Source organism: Oncorhynchus mykiss, chromosome 29 (assembly GCF_057628025.1).
Source record: "Oncorhynchus mykiss isolate SJ-2025 chromosome 29, ASM5762802v1, whole genome shotgun sequence".
Classification (NCBI taxonomy): Eukaryota; Metazoa; Chordata; class Actinopteri; order Salmoniformes; family Salmonidae; genus Oncorhynchus; species Oncorhynchus mykiss.
In genome coordinates, this window is record NC_143050.1 from 13,096,055 (window position 1) to 13,115,000 (window position 18,946).

Here is an 18,946-nt window from a genome sequence, read left to right on the forward strand (position 1 = left end):
GAGGTTAGTCAGGTGAAGAGGAGAGAGAGAGGTTAGTCAGGTGATGAAGAGGAGAGAGAGAGGTTAGTCAGGTGAAGAGGAGAGAGAGAGAGGTTAGTCAGGTGAAGGGGAGAGAGAGAGAGAGAGAGAGAGAGAGAGAGAGAGAGAGAGAGGTTAGTCAGGTGAAGAGGAGAGAGAGAGGTTAGTCAGATGAAGAGGAGAGAGAGAGAGAGTTAGTCAGGTGAAGAGGAGAGAGAGAGAGAGGTTAGTCAGGTGAAGAGGAGAGAGAGAGAGAGGTTAGTTAGTTGAAGAGGAGAGAGAGAGAGAGGGAGAGAGGTTAGCCAGGTGAAGAGGAGAGGGAGAGAGAGGTTAGTCCGGTAAAGAGGAGAGAGAGAGAGAGAGAGAGAGAGAGAGAGTGAGAGAGAGATAGAGGTTAGTCAGGTGAAGAGGAGAGAGAGAGAGAGAGAGAGAGAGAGAGAGAGAGAGGTTAGTCAGGTGAAGAGTAGAGAGAGAGAGAGAGAGAGAGAGAGAGGTTAGTCAGGTGAAGAGGAGAGAGAGAGAGAGGTTAGTCAGGTGAAGAGGAGAGAGAGAGAGAGGTTAGTCAGGTGAAGAGGAGAGAGAGAGAGAGAGAGAGAGAGAGAGAGAGAGAGGTTAGTCAGGTGAAGAGGAGAGAGAGAGAGAGAGAGAGAGAGGTTAGTCTGGTGAAGAGGAGAGAGAGAGAGAGGTTAGTCAGGTGAAGAGGAGAGAGAGAGAGGTTAGTCAGGTGAAGAGGAGAGAGAGAGGATAGTCAGGTGAAGAGGAGAGAGAGAGAGATGTTAGTCAGGTGAAGAGGAGAGAGAGAGAGAGAGAGAGGTTAGTCAAGTGAAGAGGAGAGAGAGAGAGAGAGAGAGGTTAGTCAGGTGAAGAGGAGAGAGAGAGAGGTTAGTCAGGTGAAGAGGAGAGAGAGAGAGGTTAGTCAGGTGAAGAGGAGAGAGAGTTTGTTTATAGGAGACGTAGAGTGCAAGGCGTCCATCTTTAGACCTTTAGTCCAGCTAATGGGATTCCATCCAGCATAATGACCCACAGATCCTGTTGGTAATGAGATGGGGGTACCAGATGATACTGTATTAACGGAGCGGACAGGCGCAACGGACGGGGGGCCTTCAGGAGCCCCTCCACCTCCCATCATTTTTCATCCGGCTGACATCCGAATGGGCTGGAGCGTTGGAGAGAGGGGATTGATTTCAAATGAGCCTCAAAATGATGCCTAATGAAAACCTGTAAAGACACTTTCAGCTCTAAATACTAACTCTCTGCAGCCAGCAGAAGGTAGACACTTTCTATCATGGAGCGGTTTGACAGTGGAGAGAAACTGGTTTTAAAGGGATGTTGAAGGTATAGGTTTTTTTGTGACAGTGTATGAAATAGTGTGTTTGTTCTGTCATGCGTTTGTGACAGATTGGTTGCATGTTCAATGCACTGTCTTTGGACCACAAGTCTTCTGGGAACGGCGATGAGGAGAATATCTGAGTCAGCTCCAGTCTTTGGTGGCGCTCATTGATATGTAAACGCCTGGCGATATCAAAGAGGCACCTCCTTCCTTTTCTGTGCGGTGAGCACTACTTAGGATCAAAGAGGCACCTCCTTCCCTTTCTGTGCGGTGAGCACTACTTAGGATCAAAGAGGCACCTCCTTCCCTTTCTGTGCGGTGAGCACTACTTAGGATCAAAGAGGCACCTCCTTCCCTTTCTGTGCGGTGAGCACTACTTAGGATCAAAGAGGCACCTCCTTCCCTTTCTGTGCGGTGAGCACTACTTAGGATCAAAGAGGCACCTCCTTCCCTTTCTGTGTGGTGAGCACTACTTAGGATCAAAGAGGCACCTCCTTCCCTTTCTGTGCGGTGAACACTACTTAGGATCAAAGAGGCACCTCCTTCCCTTTCTGTGCGGTGAGCACTACTTAGGATCAAAGAGGCACCTCCTTCCCTTTCTGTGTGGTGAGCACTACTTAGGATCAAAGAGGCTCCGCTGTAAACGGCTCAAAGGGAGCCAGGCACTCTGATGGACATTAATGTGTCTGTGATAAGAGGAAGAGAAAGACACGGCCATCTTACGAAAAACAGACGTTTAGAGCCCAGAACAAGAGGTGAACCACGACAAAGTCTTGACGATTGATTTCAAATATCCTGGAAATCACACCAGGGTAAAAATGCAAAGTTATTTCCAATGAATGCACAATTACATGCCGTTTTTGGCCAGTGAATATGGTGCTAGTTACATTGAATTAAATGGTGTAAAGTCTATACAACCATCATGTCCATAATGTCATGGTCCTTGACAGCTCATAATTCATGACAAATGACCATCCAATGTCATCACGCAGTGCTACTGTGTCAAAGTGTCTCTCTTCAATGTCACAGAACAGTCTGTTATAAACACTTCAGCCTTTAAATACTGACAGGACGTGTCCACATCATGATCCCATTGGCCTTGCCCTGTCTGGCTATAGGTCTCCACCTCCAACACCCAAGCTTTGCGTGGGTTCAGAAACTATAGATCTCTCTCTCTCTCTCTCTCTCTCTCTCTCTCTCTCTCATGGTCTCTCTCTCTCTCTCTCTCATGGTCTCTCTCTCTCTCTCTCTCTCATGGTCTCTCTCTCTCTCTCTCATGGTCTCTCTCTCTCTCTCTCTCATGGTCTCTCTCTCTCTCTCTCTCATGGTCTCTCTCTCTCTCTCTCTCTCTCTCTCTCTCTCTCTCTCTCTCTCATGGTCTCTCTCTCTCATGATCTCTTTCCCTCTCTCTCTCTGTCTCTCTTTCAATTCAAGGGGCTTTATTGGCATGGAAAACACATGTTTATATTGCCAAAGCAAGTGAAATACATAAATCTCTCTTTCTTTCTCTCTCTCTCTCTGTCAGAGCCTCTCCACTCCTCCAACTTCCATTCCTTTCCTCACAGCAATTAACACTTCATTAAGATACATCTTTAATCATTTTCCCTTTCAATTCCAACTCTCTTCTTCTGGGCCCTCCAGTGGGTTGTACTCATTGTTTTGGGAGGGAATTAATGACTGACAATTTAAATGTATTTTTCTTCATTACTTCTTTGTTATTGCCTTTCCCCCCCCCCAGGATCCCCCCCCCCCCCCACACACACACACAGAGGTAAACAGGTATTTTCATAAATATGTAAAGACATAATAGGGGTGTTACTGCTACAGTGTATTACATTAGGTACAGTGTATTACATTAGGTACAGTGTTGTTACTGCTACAGTGTATTACATTAGGTACAGTGTATTGCATTAGGTACAGTATTGTTACTGCTACAGTGTATTACATTAGGTACAGTGTATTACATTAGGTACAGTGTATTACATTAGGTACAGTGTATTACATTAGGTACAGTGTATTACATTAGGTACAGTATTGTTACTGCTACAGTGTATTACATTAGGTACAGTGTTGTTACTGCTACAGTGTATTACATTAGGTACAGTGTTGTTACTGCTACAGTGTATTACATTAGGTACAGTCTATTACATTAGGTACAGTGTTGTTACTGCTACAGTGTATTACATTAGGTACAGTGTATTACATTAGGTACAGTGTTGTTACTGCTACAGTGTATTACATTAGATACAGTGTATTACATTAGGTACAGTGTTGTTACTGCTACAGTGTATTACATTAGGTACAGTCTATTACATTAGGTACAGTGTTGTTACTGCTACAGTGTATTACATTAGGTACAGTGTTGTTACTGCTACAGTGTATTACATTAGGTACAGTGTTGTTACTGCTACAGTGTATTACATTAGGTACAGTGTTGTTACTGCTACAGTGTATTACATTAGGTACAGTATTGTTACTGCTACAGTGTATTACATTAGGTACAGTGTATTACATTAGGTACAGTGTTGTTACTGCTACAGTGTATTACATTAGGTACAGTGTATTACATTAGGTACAGTGTTGTTACTGCTACAGTGTATTACATTAGGTACAGTGTATTACATTAGGTACAGTATTGTTACTGCTACAGTGTATTACATTAGGTACAGTGTATTACATTAGGTACAGTGTTGTTACTGCTACAGTGTATTACATTAGGTACAGTGTATTACATTAGGTACAGTATTGTTACTGCTACAGTGTATTACATTAGGTACAGTGTATTACATTAGGTACAGTGTATTACATTAGGTACAGTGTATTACATTAGGTACAGTATTGTTACTGCTACAGTGTATTACATTAGGTACAGTGTTGTTACTGCTACAGTGTATTACATTAGGTACAGTGTTGTTACTGCTACAGTGTATTACATTAGGTACAGTCTATTACATTAGGTACAGTGTTGTTACTGCTACAGTGTATTACATTAGGTACAGTGTATTACATTAGGTACAGTGTTGTTACTGCTACAGTGTATTACATTAGATACAGTGTATTACATTAGGTACAGTGTTGTTACTGCTACAGTGTATTACATTAGGTACAGTCTATTACATTAGGTACAGTGTTGTTACTGCTACAGTGTATTACATTAGGTACAGTGTTGTTACTGCTACAGTGTATTACATTAGGTACAGTGTTGTTACTGCTACAGTGTATTACATTAGGTACAGTGTTGTTACTGCTACAGTGTATTACATTAGGTACAGTATTGTTACTGCTACAGTGTATTACATTAGGTACAGTGTATTACATTAGGTACAGTGTTGTTACTGCTACAGTGTATTACATTAGGTACAGTGTATTACATTAGGTACAGTATTGTTACTGCTACAGTGTATTACATTAGGTACAGTGTTGTTACTGCTACAGTGTATTACATTAGGTACAGTGTATTACATTAGGTACAGTATTGTTACTGCTACAGTGTATTACATTAGGTACAGTGTATTACATTAGGTACAGTGTTGTTACTGCTACAGTGTATTACATTAGGTACAGTGTATTACATTAGGTACAGTATTGTTACTGCTACAGTGTATTACATTAGGTACAGTGTATTACATTAGGTACAGTGTTGTTACTGCTACAGTGTATTACATTAGGTACAGTGTATTACATTAGGTACAGTATTGTTACTGCTACAGTGTATTACATTAGGTACAGTGTATTACATTAGGTACAGTGTATTACATTAGGTACTGTGGTGTTTCTGCTGTAATATACTGTACATGCACCATTTGCGAGGCTGAATTAGTTACTCGATTTCCCTGCCAAATTGGGCAGGTTTTGTTTAAGCAGGTTTTGAAAAGGCTTTTTAAGACTTGTCAGTGTTTAGCATTCATATCGCCTGCCTTTAAAGAGTATTACAGTGTGAACACAACCAACAACAGCAGTACATGTTGACATATGGATCCATGGTGGGTGTGTGATGAATGACAGTTATACTGAGGACTACGAGGGTCTCCTCTATCGAGAGTTGAGGTTGGCATTGGGTTGGGGCCCGGGGGTGTAGTCTTAGGGACATCTGGCAGAGTGAGCAGGCCAGGGGAGTGCCTGGCACAGCCCTAGAGGACACAGGAAGCACGACGGGCACCCCACAGAAAGCCTAAAACACACTGCCATTCTCACAAACCCCCCAATCATCCCCTAAATGTCACTGTTAGAGGGAGGGGAGGGAAATAAATGTCAATCTTAGCCGGCAGCCTCTTAAACGGGGCGGCCGGGTAGCCTAGTGGTTAGAGCGTTGGACCAGTAACCGTAAGGTTGCAAGTTCAAATCCCCGAGCTGACAAGGCACAAATCTGTCGTTCTGCCCCTGAACAAGCAGTTAACCCACTGTTCCTAAGCCGTCATTGGAAATAAGAATTTGTTCTTAACTGACTTGCCTAGTTAAATAAAATCACTACTGTAAACCTGCCTGATGCTACAACTTGAACTAGCTTTTTATTGGTCTCGCATTATATACACTATTTCCTTATTTTTAATTAAGTCTAGAAATATTCTTATTTAGCCTATTAAGTTTATTATTTAGAAGAGTGAAATGAAGGAGATTGTTTAAGGCCGACGATCTTCTCAGTCTCAGGTGACAATGAATCAATCTGGGATTGGGAGTCTAGACTTTGCCACAGAGCTGCAGTGTTGGGGTAGTGTTGGGGTAGTGTTGGGGTAGTGCTGGGGTAGTGCTGGGGCAGTGCTGGGGCAGTGCTGGGCTAGTGCTGGGGTAGTGCTGGGGTAGTGCTGGGGTAGGGGCTAGCATATTTGTCATTAGTGTGGATTTGCATGTACCTGGTTGAGCGCGGGGGGCCGGAGGGGGGAAATTGGCCAAAAGCACAGCTGTACTGCCTGCTTCACTGATTGCCTTGCCTTCCTCTGCCTCATTTATCTTCATTTCTTCCCAATTACACCAAATTAGCAATAGTCTCAGTTGCATTACCAACTTAATCCCCGTCTTTTTCGCGGACGGCATTATGCAGTGGCAGATGATTCCTTGGCGGGAGTCAGGGTAAACAGCCATGAAAATGCCACCCCGGCAGATGGCGAGGCCCACAAGAAATATGACAAACAGAGTGCCAGCGTGCCGCCCTCTGCTCACACCCGCTACAAGCTGTTATTGTGCTCCCGGATAGTGTGTGTGTGTGTGTCCATGTGTGCGTGTGTGCGTGCGTGCGTGAGTGAGTGAGTGAGTGTGTGCGTGTGTGTGCGTGAGTGTGTGAGTGAGTGAGTGTGTGCATGTGTGCGTGTGTGTGCGTGTGTGTGTGTGCGTGCATGCGTGCGTGCGTGTGTGAGTGTGTGTGTGTGTGAATGTGCGTGAGTGTGTGTGTGTGAATGTGCGTGAGTGCGTGCGTGAGTGTGTGAGTGTGTGTGTGTGTGTGTGTGTGTGAATGTCCGTGAGTGTGTGAGTGTGTGTGTGTGTGTGTGAATGTGCGTGAGTGTGTGAATGTGCGTGAGTGTGTGTGTGTGTGTGTGAATGTGCGTGCGTATCCTCTCCTATGCAGTATGAAAGGTGGATATCAGACAGGAGGATATCTGATAGAAGAATATCAGACAGGAGGATATCTGACAGAAGGATATCAGACAGGAGGATATCTGACAGGAGGATATCAGACAGGAGGATATCTGACAGAAGAATATCAGACAGGAGGATATCTGACAGAAGGATATCAGACAGGAGGATATCAGACAGGAGGATATCTGATAGGATGATATCTGACAGAAGGATATCAGACAGGAGGATATCTGACAGGAGGATATCAGACAGGAGGATATCTGATAGGAGGATATCAGACAGGAGGATATCAGACAGGAGGATATCTGACAGGAGGATATCAGACAGGAGGATATCTGATAGGAGGATATCTGACAGGAGGATATCAGACAGGAGGATATCTGACAGGAGGATATCAGACAGGAGGATATCTGACAGGAGGATATCTGACAGGAGGATATCTGACAGAAGGATATCAGACAGGAGGATATCTGATAGGATGATATCTGACAGAAGGATATCTGACAGAAGGATATCAGACAGGAGGATATCTGACAGGAGGATATCAGACAGGAGGATATCTGACAGGAGGATATCAGACAGGAGGATATCTGACAGGAGGATATCTGACAGAAGGATATCAGACAGGAGGATATCAGACAGGAGGATATCAGACAGAAGGATATCAGACAGGAGGATATCAGACAGGAGGATATCAGACAGGAGGATATCAGACAGAAGGATATCAGACAGGAGGATATCTGACAGGAGGATATCAGACAGGAGGATATCTGACAGGAGGATATCTGACAGGAGGATATCTGACAGGAGGATATCTGACAGGAGGATATCTGACAGGAGGATATCAGACAGGAGGATATCAGACAGGAGGATATCAGACAGAAGGATATCAGACAGGAGGATATCAGACAGGAGGATATCAGACAGGAGGATATCAGACAGAAGGATATCAGACAGGAGGATATCTGACAGGAGGATATCAGACAGGAGGATATCTGACAGAAGGATATCAGACAGGAGGATATCAGACAGGAGGATATCAGACAGGAGGATATCTGACAGGAGGATATCAGACAGGAGGATATCAGACAGGAGGATATCAGACAGGAGGATATCAGACAGGAGGATATCAGACAGGAGGATATCAGACAGGAGGATATCAGACAGGAGGGAATATATCAGCAAAGACTGATAGAATAAAATCACTGAGTGGACAAATCTTTAGGAACACCTGCTCTTTCCATGACATAGACTGACCAGGTAAAATCTATGATCAGGTTAAAGAAAGAGTTTTAAGTCTTGAGACAATTGAGACATGGATTGTGTATGTGTGCCATTCAGAAGGTAAATGGGAAAGACAAAATATTTAAGTGCCTTTGAACGGGTATGGTAGTAGGTGCCAGGGGCACCGGTTGGAGTGTGCCAAGAACTGCTACGCTGCTGGGTTTTTCCACACTCAACCGTGTGTATCAAGAATGGTCCACCACCCAAAGATATCCAGCCAACTTGACACAACTGTGGGAAACATTGGAGTCAACATGGTCCAGCATCCCTGTGGAATGCTTTCAACACCTTGTCGAGTCCATGCCCCGATGAATTGAGGCTGTTCTGAGAGCAAAAGTGAGGGGGGGTGCAACTCAATATTAGGAAGGTAGATATAGACCAAATAACAGAGAAAGAGATGGAAAGAAAGAAAGAAAGAAAGACAGAAAGAGAGAGAGAGAGAAAAATATATGAAAGATAGAGAGAGATGGCTAAGATGGAGAGAGTATTATGGAAGGGAGCGGAGTGGGGTCTAGGGTCCAGTGTAGTTTAGTGTAGGTTTGGGTTATGGAAGGGAGGGAGAGGAGGGAGAGGAGTGGGGTCTAGGGTCCAGTGTAGTTTAGTGTAGGTTTGGGTTATGGAAGGGAGGGAGAGGAGGGAGAGGAGTGGGGTCTAGGGTCCAGTGTAGTTTAGTGTAGGTTTGGGTTATGGAAGGGAGGGAGAGGAGGGAGAGGAGTGGGGTCTAGGGTCCAGTGTAGTGTAATGTAGGAGCTAGTGGTGTAATTACACAGGGCGTTTTGAAGCATCCTGTTAACCAGCTCTGTCAGTGAGGGGCTAAGGAGATGCACTGTGATGGACACATTCTCTGTCAGTGAGGGGCTAAGGAGATGCACTGTGATGGACACATTCTCTGTCAGTGAGGGGCTAAGGAGATGCACTGTGATGGACACATTCTCTGTCAGTGAGGGGCTAAGGAGATGCACTGTGATGGACACATTCTCTGTCAATGAGGGGCTAAGGAGATGCACTGTGATGGACACATTCTCTGTCAGTGAGGGGCTAAGGAGATGCACTGTGATGGACACATTCTCTGTCAGTGAGGGGCTAAGGAGATGCACTGTGATGGACACATTCTCTGTCAGTGAGGGGCTAAGGAGATGCACTGTGATGGACACATTCTCTGTCAGTGAGGGGCTAAGGAGATGCACTGTGATGGACACATTCTCTGTCAGTGAGGGGCTAAGGAGATGCACTGTGATGGACACATTCTCTGTCAGTGAGGGGCTAAGGAGATGCACTGTGATGGACACATTCTCTGTCAGTGAGGGGCTAAGAAGATGCACTGTGATGGACACATTCTCTGTCCAACATAGGACATTAGGAGAAGGAGGCTCCACTCCGGGTGAGCTGCTCTCTGTAGAACTGTGCTGAGGGATAGGCCACGGCTCTCCTGAGACCTGGCTCTCCTCTCTGCCCTTCAGACCCCATTCTCTCCCAAATCCCAGAACGGCTCGGATTTGAAGACGTTCATCGCTAAGCCTTTATTTTTGTCATTCAGTGCTCTCGTCTTTGGTTTGAAAAGGTCTTTCATCACTTTTAGGATCACTGGCATCGTACAACTTCTCCAGTGCAGATTTAGAATATTGGATAACTTAGATGAAGTGTATACACATGATGAAACCATTCATAACGACATCAGTATAGAGTTAATAGCCAACATGTTTTCATCAATCCTCCCAGACATCCTCCTCTCCGTCTTATGTTTCATCCCCAAGCTTTTACAAATACTATACATTATACAAATATCCAAATATCTCCAAATACCCTTTTTTGTCTCATAGGCAGTAGGATGCTCATGCTCAAAACCACTGGCAGCCTTTTAGCCTTTAACCAATGCTCTCTCCCAATGCTCTCTCTCTCCTATGATCACACGCTCCTGATTGACCCTGCCGTGAGGTGTTGGCCTCGGCCATTAGTTTAGCTGCTTGTTTTTTTTCTCTCATCCAAATGGCTCCCCACTGACAAGAAGGGAATTCTACAGAGGAAGAATTTCATTTGCATTATTGTTAAAAGAAGCACACACTGCAATCTGTTGCAAAAACACCATCTGTTATTTTACTCAGAGGACTTCAGTTACTTATTAGGTAGAATTATACAATGATTTCCATTCCTCTCGTTTAGATTTTCTCCCTTCATTATTCTATTGAAGTATTTTTTATGTCTCCTAGAGATTAGGCCTCCATTACATTTCATTCTATTGATTTATTAATGTATACGAGACCCTCAGCCGTGAATAACATTGACTGGAATGGGTTAACCTTATAATGGCCTGGAGCTGAGAGTAGACAGGAAATAGGTGATTTCCTGTGCCACGTTCTGCCTTGTTCTAATGGATGGCCTGCCTGCATGCCTATCTACCTGCCTGTCTGCCTGCCTGCATGCCTATCTACCTGCCTGTCTGCCTGCCTGCCTGTCTGCCTGTCTGCCTGCCTGCCAGTCTGCCTATCTAACTGCCTGTCTGCCTGTCTGCCTGCCTGCCTGCCTATCTACCTGTCTGTCTGCTTGTCTGCCTGCCTGCCTGTCTGTCTACCTGCCTGTCTGTCTGCCTGCCTGTCTGTTTACCTGCCTGTCTGTCTACCTGCCTGTCTGCTTGTCTACCTGTCTGTCTGCCTGTCTGTCTGCTTGCCTGTCTGCATGTCTGTCTGTCTGTCTGTCTGTCTGTCTGTCTGTCTGTCTGTCTGTCTGTCTGTCTGTCTGTCTGTCTGTCTGTCTGCCTGTCTGTCTGTCTGTCTGTAGTGCTCACTGTAATAAGGCCCACCACCATGTGTGTCACAGCAGGTGTTCTCTACTGTGTCATACAGTACCATACAGCAGAATGCAGCATCATACAGCACCATACAGCACCATTCAGCACCATACAGCACCATTCAGCACTATACAGCACCATTCAGCACCATACAGTAAAATACAGCACCATTCAGCACCATACAGCACCATACAGTACCATACAGCATAATACAGTCCCATACAGCACCATTCAGCACCATACAGCACCATACAGTACCATTCAGCACCATACAGTACCATTCAGCACCATACAGCATCATACAGCACCATACAGTACCATACAGCACCATATAGCACAATACAGTACCATTCAGCACCAATCAGCACCATTCAGCACCATATAGCACCATACAGCACCAATCAGCACCATACAGCACCATTCAGTACCATACAGTACCATACAGCACCATACAGCACATTACAGTATCATACAGCACCATAGAGTACCATATCTCAGGTGTATCAGAACCTGAATGTAATGTCGATCTCACAGGGATTTACAGTAGTCATTTACATTACAGTAGTCATTTGCGTTGCATTAGTTGTTTACATTACAGTAGTTGTTTACATTACAGTAGTTGTTTACATTACAGTAGTTGTTTACATTACAGTAGTTGTTTACATTTCAGTAGTTGTTTACATTACAGTAGTTGTTTACATTTCAGTAGTTGTTTACATTTCAGTAGTTGTTTACATTACAGTAGTTGTTTACAGACTATTTACATAGGCAGGGCAGTGCTTTCCCTGGCCACCCTAGACTCATGCCATTGTGAGGTGTGATGCTGAACTGAGCTGTTGTGTAGGTGGCCTCCCCCACTCACCTCCCTCCCCTCCGCTCCCCGTGTCGCCCCTGTATGTGTCCCCAGGCGGCAGCGAGTCCTCCTGGGACAAAGAGAAGCTCCTGTCTCCCCCCTCCTCTGGTGCTGCCCACAGCCTGGGTCACGCAGGCCTGTCAGGGCAGCACGGCCTGTCCAGCTCCCAACTCAACTCCCTGCAGCAGAACCACATACTGGCCAACCGTGAGTCACAAACACACAAACACAAATACATACATAATGTACACACGCACACATGCACACACACACACACACACACACACACACACTCACACACACACACACACACACACACACACACACACACACACACACACACACACACACACACGCACGCATGCACACACACACACACACACACAGCCTCCTTCCCCTCTCTCCACATGTCTCCCTCAGTCTGTCACCAACCCCTGTATGGTCACGTGTCTGTGCTTTATTTAGCCAGGTAGGCTAGTTGAGAACAAGTTCTCATTTACAACTGCAACCTGGCCAAGATAAAGCAACGCAGTGTGACAAAAACAACATCACAGAGTTACACATGGAATAAACAAACATACAGTCAATAATACAATACAAAGTCTATGTACAGTGTGTGCAAATGAGGTAAGATAAGAGAGGTAAGGCAATAAATAGACCATAGTGGTGAAATAATTACAATATAGCAATTAAACACTGGAGTGATAGATGTGCAGAAGATGAGTGTGCAAGTAGAGATACTGGGGTGCAAAGGAGCAAGATAAATCAAATAAATAACAGTATGGGGAATGAGGTAGTTGGAGGTTCTATTTACAGATGGGATGACCGCGGCAGCTTTCCAATCTTTGGGGATCTCAGACGATATACGAAAGAGAGGTTGAACAGGCCAGTAATAGGGGTTGCAACAATTTTGGCGGATCATTTTAGAAAGAGAGGGTCCAGATTGTCTAGTCCAGCTGATTTGTAGGGGTCCAGATTTTGCAGCTCTTTCAGAACATCAGCTATCTGGATTTGGGTGAAAGAGAAATGGGGAGGCTTGGGCAAGTTGCTGTGGGTGTATATAGCCTCTCTACTGTATATAGTCTCTCTACTGTATATAGCCTCTCTACTGTATATAGTCTCTCTACTGTATATAGCCTCGCTACTGTTTTTCACTGTCTTTTTTTACTGTTGTTTTATTTCTTTACTTACCTATTTTTCACCTAATACATTTTTTGCACTATTGGTTAGAGCCTGTAAGTAAGCATTTCACTGTAAGGTTGTATTGTTGATCTTTCTATTTCTCTCTCTCTCTCGCTCTCTCTGTCTCTCTCTTTTCGCACCCTCTCTCTCCCACACTCTCTCCATTCCTCTCTTTCTCTCTCTCTTTCCCTCACCTTCTTTCTCTCCCCCCTTTCTCTTTCTCTCCCTCACCATATCTCTCTCTCCCACTCTCTCTCTGTCTCTCTCGCTCTCTCTCTCCCTCTCTTTCTCCCTCACCATCTCTCTTCCACTCTCCCTCTGTCACTCTCTTTCTCTCTTCCTCACCCTGCTCTCTCTCTCTCTCACCCTCCCTCTCTCTCTCCCTCCCTCCCTCAACCTCACCCTCTCGCTCTCTATCTCTCTGTGTCTCTCTCTCTCTGTCTCTCCCTCCCTCACCCTCTCTCTCTCTCTCCCTATCTCTCTCTCTCTCTCTCTCTCTTTCTCCCTCACCCTCCTTCTCCCTATCTCACCCTCCCTTTCTCTCTCTCTCTCACTCTCTTTCTCCCTCACCATCTCTCTTCCTCTCTCCCTCTCTCTCTCTCTTCCTCACCCTCACCCTCCGCTCTCTCTCTCTCTCTCTCTCTCTCTCTCTCTCACCCTCCCTTTCTTTCCCTCTCTCCCTCACCCTCTCGCTCTCTCTCTCGCTCTCTCTCTCTCTCTCCCCCTCACCCTCTCTCTGTCTCTCTCTGACTCACCCTCTCTCCCTCTCTCTGACTCACCCTCTCTCCCTCATTCCCTCTCACTCTTTCTGTCTGCAGGACTGGACCTACCCTTCATGATGATGCCCCACCCCCTGCTGCCCGTCGGCCTGCCGCCTGCGTCTGTTGCCATGGCAATGAACCAGATGAACCACCTGAACACCATCGCCAACATGGCCGCCGCAGCTCAGATGCACAGCCCCTTATCCAGAGGAGGAGCGTCTGTCATCAAGGTAAGAAAAAGGACTCACATGCTCACAGACATTCATCTTTTAGAGATATTCTTATTGTTTTTGCGAAGCCGCTGTAGCAATTCACCCAACACTCTGAATACAAAGACCGTCACATTACCTGTAGGCTTTAAGCCATATACTTATTTCAACAATGCTCACTACACCACTAGTGCTATTATAACAGATTGTACAGATGTGAGAGACTTTCATCCCCCTTAAAATGGATGTTAGTCTGTGGCTGTCATATTAGCACTGTTGAAGAGGGCTATAATTCAGCTCTAGAGACTGGTAATGAGTATAATTCCACATAGGAAAGTATGTTAATATCGACATTAGATTCATTCCTTCCATCTCCCCACGAGGCCAGAACAGAGAGGATGGGTAGAAGTTTCCTACCAAGGGGGTTGGCAGACTGCTAGGGTAGTGTTTGTCACTGAGACTCACGGCTCATGTCAGAGACAGCAAGGGGAAATAGCATTTACACAAATACACACAGAGAGACAGACACACAGAGAGACAGACGCCCAGAGAGACAGACGCCCAGGGAGACAGACGCCCAGAGAGACAGACACCCAGAGAGACAGACACCCAGAGAGACAGACACCCAGAGAGACAGACACCCAGAGAGACAGACACTCAGAGAGACAGACACACAGAGAGACAGACGCCCAGAGAGACAGACGCTCAGAGAGACAGACGCCCAGAGAGACAGACGCCCAGAGAGGCAGACGCCCAGAGAGGCAGACGCCCAGAGAGACAGACACCCAGAGAGACAGACACCCAGAGAGACAGACACACAGAGAGACCGACAGTACACATATTTTCTGAACATTTTTGAATATCCTACTGCTTTGCTATTAACTGAATGAATTTCTACATAAATGTAGTATATTTATTTTCAATCAGACACTAACACAGACTATTCAACTCACTTCTCAGACATAGCACCCTTCCTCTAGTGACCTGCTCCAGAGTGGCATGTATGTTGTCTATTTTTTGTGTCCTGCCCACAGAGTCATAGTTTTTTGGGGGGCTGCTAGGGCAGGCCGTAGATCACCTCTATTTAAATAGTACCACCCGGATTGCAGATGGCAGAGTGAGATTGCAGCGTCTGGCGCTGTTTACTTTTCCAGCATCCCCCTCACCCCGGCCTGTTTGCCTTACCCTACATAGATATCAGAGAAGAGGAGAGGGGGAAGATGGGGAAGAGGGGAGAGAGGTAAGGAGAGAGGGGAGAGGAGAAGAGGGAAGAGGAGAGGATGGGAGGAGAGAGGGAAGGGGAGAGGGGAGAGGAGAGGATGGTAGGAGAGAGGGAAGAGGAGAGGGGAGTGGAGAGAGGGGAGAAGAGAGGAGAGGAGAGGAGAGAAGAGGGGAGGAGAGAGGGCTTAATCTCCATTTGGATTGTCTGACATTAGGAGTGTTAGGGACGAGGGACCAGCAGATGTGAGGTGTCCACATGTGTTATAGCTAGCTATGTGTGTATTTGTTTATAAATGTGTGTGTGTGTCTGTTTATAAATGTGTGTGTGAGTGTGTGACTTTACTGAATTAACTCTTTATCAGTCTGACCCTCGGTCTCTGTGGCAGGAGTGTGTCCAGGACAGCCCTTCTCCAGCGCCCTCCATGGAGGAAGGTCCTCGCCCGGGCTCCCAGCCCTCCTCACACCCCAGCAGCAGTGCCTCCAGCTCCCCCGCCCCGCACCAACACACCCCCGAACGCCTGGGTGAGACACAAGCATATCTTTCTTTCTCATGTCTCTCTGCCTCTCCTCCTCTCTATATCTATCTGCGTCACTCTGTCTCTCTGCCTCTCCTCCTCTCTATATCTCTCTGTGTCTCTCTGTATGCCTGTCTCTCTGTCTCTCTGCCTCTCCTTCTTCTATATCTCTCTGTGTCTCTGTGTCTCTCTGCCTCTCCTCCTTCTATATCTCTCTGTGTCTCTCTGTATGCCTGTCTCGCTGTCTCTCTGTCTCTCTGCCTCTCCTCCTCTCTATATCTCTCTGTGTCTCTCTGTATGCCTGTCTCGCTGTCTCTCTGTCTCTCTGCCTCTCCTCCTCTCTATATCTCTCTGTGTCTCTCTGCCTCTCCTCCTTCTATATCTCTCTGTGTCTCTCTGTATGCCTGTCTCGCTGTCTCTCTGTCTCTCTGCCTCTCCTCCTCTCTATATCTCTCTGTGTCTCTCTGTATGCCTGTCTCGCTGTCTCTCTGTCTCTCTGCCTCTCCTCCTCTCTATATCTCTCTGTGTCTCTCTGTCTCTCTGTCTCTCTGTGTCTCTCTGTCTCTCTGTGTCTCTTTGTCTCTCTGCCCTGTCCTCCTTCTATATCTCTCCGTGTCTCTCTGTCTCTCTGTCTCTCTGCCTCTCCTCATCTCTCTCTCTCGCTCTCTGTCTCTCTGCCTCTCCTCCTCTCTATCTCTCTCTCTGTCTCTGTCTCTCTGCCTCTCCTCCTCTCTATCTCTCTCTGTCTCTCTCTCTGTGTGTCTCTCTGTCTCTCTGTGTCTCTCTCTGTCTCTCTGCCTCTCCTCCTTCTATATATCTCTCTGTCTCTCTGCCTCTCCTCCTTCTATATCTCTCTGTGTCTCTCTGTATGCCTGTCTCTCTCTGTCTCTCTGTCCCTCTCTCTCTCTCCCTCTCTCTCTCACTCTCCCACTTTCTCTCTAGACCGTTGTTTGTAAATAAATAAACTGTATGAACAGGCCAAGACGGACATCTGCATATAAACATGTTGTTCACTGACTTAACTGTTTGTTTGTGTAGTGATGAATCCTGTTGATGGAGACCTTGGGGACAGAGAGGCTGGAATCAACATGAAAAATATGTTCAAAGAGAAAGGTATGTGTATGCTTGTTTGTTTGTGTGTGTGTGTGTGTGTGTCTGTGTGTGTGTGTGTGTGTGTGTGTGTGTGTGTGTGTGTGTGTGTGTGTGTGTCTGTGTCTGTGTCTGTGTGTGTGTGTGTGTGTGTGTGTGTGTGTGAGAGAGAGAGAGAGAGAGAGCCCTCCTTGTTATCGTGGTTAGTGTTACCAGGTTTGATAAAGCCCTCCTTGTTATCGTGGTTAGTGTTACCAGGTTTGATAAAGCCCTCCTTGTTATCGTGGTTAGTGTTACCAGGTTTGATAGAGCCCTCCTTGTTATCGTGGTTAGTGTTACCAGGTTTGATAAAGCCCTCCTTGTTATCGTGGTTAGTGCTACAAGGTTTGATAAAGCCATCCTTGTTATCGTGGTTAGTGCTACCAGGTTTGATAAAGCCCTCCTTGTTATCGTGGTTAGTGTTACCAGGTTTGATAAAGCCCTCCTTGTTATCGTGGTTAGTGTTACCAGGTTTGATAAAGCTCTCCTTGTTATCGTGGTTAGTGTTACCAGGTTTGATAAAGCCCTCCTTGTTATCGTGGTTTGTGTTACCAGGTTTGATAAAGCCCTCCTTGTTATCGTGGTTAGTGTTACCAGGTTTGATAAAGCCCTCCTTGTTATTGTGGTTAGTGCTACCAGGTTTGATAAAGCCCTCCTTGTTATCGTGGTTACTGTTACCAGGTTTGATAAAGCCCTCCTTGTTATCGTGGTTAGTGTTACCAGGTTTGATAAAGCCCTCCTTGTTATCGTGGTTAGTGCTACCAGGTTTGATAAAGCCCTCCTTGTTATCGTGGTTAGTGTTACCAGGTTTGATAGAGCCCTCCTTGTTATCGTGGTTAGTGTTACCAGGTTTGATAAAGCCCTCCTTGTTATCGTGGTTAGTGTTACCAGGTTTGATAAAGCCCTCCTTGTTATCCTGGTTGTGTTACCAGGTTTGATAAAGCCCTCCTTGTTATCGTGGTTAGTGTTACCAGGTTTGATAAATCCCTCCTTGTTATCGTGGTTAGTGTTACTAGGTTTGATAAAGCCCTCCTTGTTATCATGGTTGTGTTACCAGGTTTGATAGAGCCCTCCTTGTTATCGTGGTTAGTGTTACCAGGTTTGATAAAGCCCTCCTTGTTATCGTGGTTAGTGTTACCAGGTTTGATAAAGCCCTCCTTGTTATCGTGGTTAGTGTTACCAGGTTTGATAAAGCCCTCCTTGTTATCGTGGTTAGTGTTACCAGGTTTGATAAAGCCCTCCTTGTTATCGTGGTTAGTGCTACCAGGTTTGATAAAGCCCTCCTTGTTATCGTGGTTAGTGTTACCAGGTTTTATAAAGCCCTCCTTGTTATCGTGGTTAGTGCTACCAGGTTTGATAAAGCACTCCTTGTTATCGTGGTTAGTGCTACCAGGTTTGATAAAGCCCTCCTTGTTATCGTGGTTGTGTTACCAGGTTTGATAAAGCCCTCCTTGTTATCGTGGTTAGTGTTACCAGGTTTGATAAAGCCCTCCTTGTTATCGTGGTTAGTGTTACCAGGTTTGATAGAGCCCTCCTTGTTATCGTGGTTAGTGTTACCAGGTTTGATAAAGCCCTCCTTGTTATCGTGGTTAGTGCTACAAGGTTTGATAAAGCCATCCTTGTTATCGTGGTTAGTGTTACCAGGTTTGATAAAGCCCTCCTTGTTATCGTGGTTAGTGTTACCAGGTTTGATAAAGCCCTCCTTGTTATCGTGGTTAGTGTTACCAGGTTTGATAAAGCTCTCCTTGTTATCGTGGTTAGTGTTACCAGGTTTGATAAAGCCCTCCTTGTTATCGTGGTTAGTGTTACCAGGTTTGATAAAGCCCTCCTTGTTATCGTGGTTAGTGTTACCAGGTTTGATAAAGCCCTCCTTGTTATTGTGGTTAGTGCTACCAGGTTTGATAAAGCCCTCCTTGTTATCGTGGTTACTGTTACCAGGTTTGATAAAGCCCTCCTTGTTATCGTGGTTAGTGTTACCAGGTTTGATAAAGCCCTCCTTGTTATCGTGGTTAGTGCTACCAGGTTTGATAAAGCCCTCCTTGTTATCGTGGTTAGTGTTACCAGGTTTGATAAAGCCCTCCTTGTTATC

At 45.7% G+C, this 18,946-nt stretch overlaps 1 protein-coding gene across 1 annotated transcript in view; it reads left to right on the forward strand.

Moving 5' to 3' along the window:
• LOC110510172 (dachshund homolog 2) overlaps positions 1-18,946 on the forward strand; it is a gene marked incomplete at its 3' end in the record, with an annotated part of 232,295 nt that overhangs the window by 170,475 nt on the left and 42,874 nt on the right. The window contains exons 4-7 of the mRNA XM_036967523.2: positions 11,896-12,048; positions 13,842-14,014; positions 15,601-15,736; positions 16,768-16,842. Of these exons, the coding sequence (XP_036823418.2) occupies positions 11,896-12,048; positions 13,842-14,014; positions 15,601-15,736; positions 16,768-16,842 (537 nt within the window). The remainder of the gene's footprint in view (positions 1-11,895; positions 12,049-13,841; positions 14,015-15,600; positions 15,737-16,767; positions 16,843-18,946) is intronic.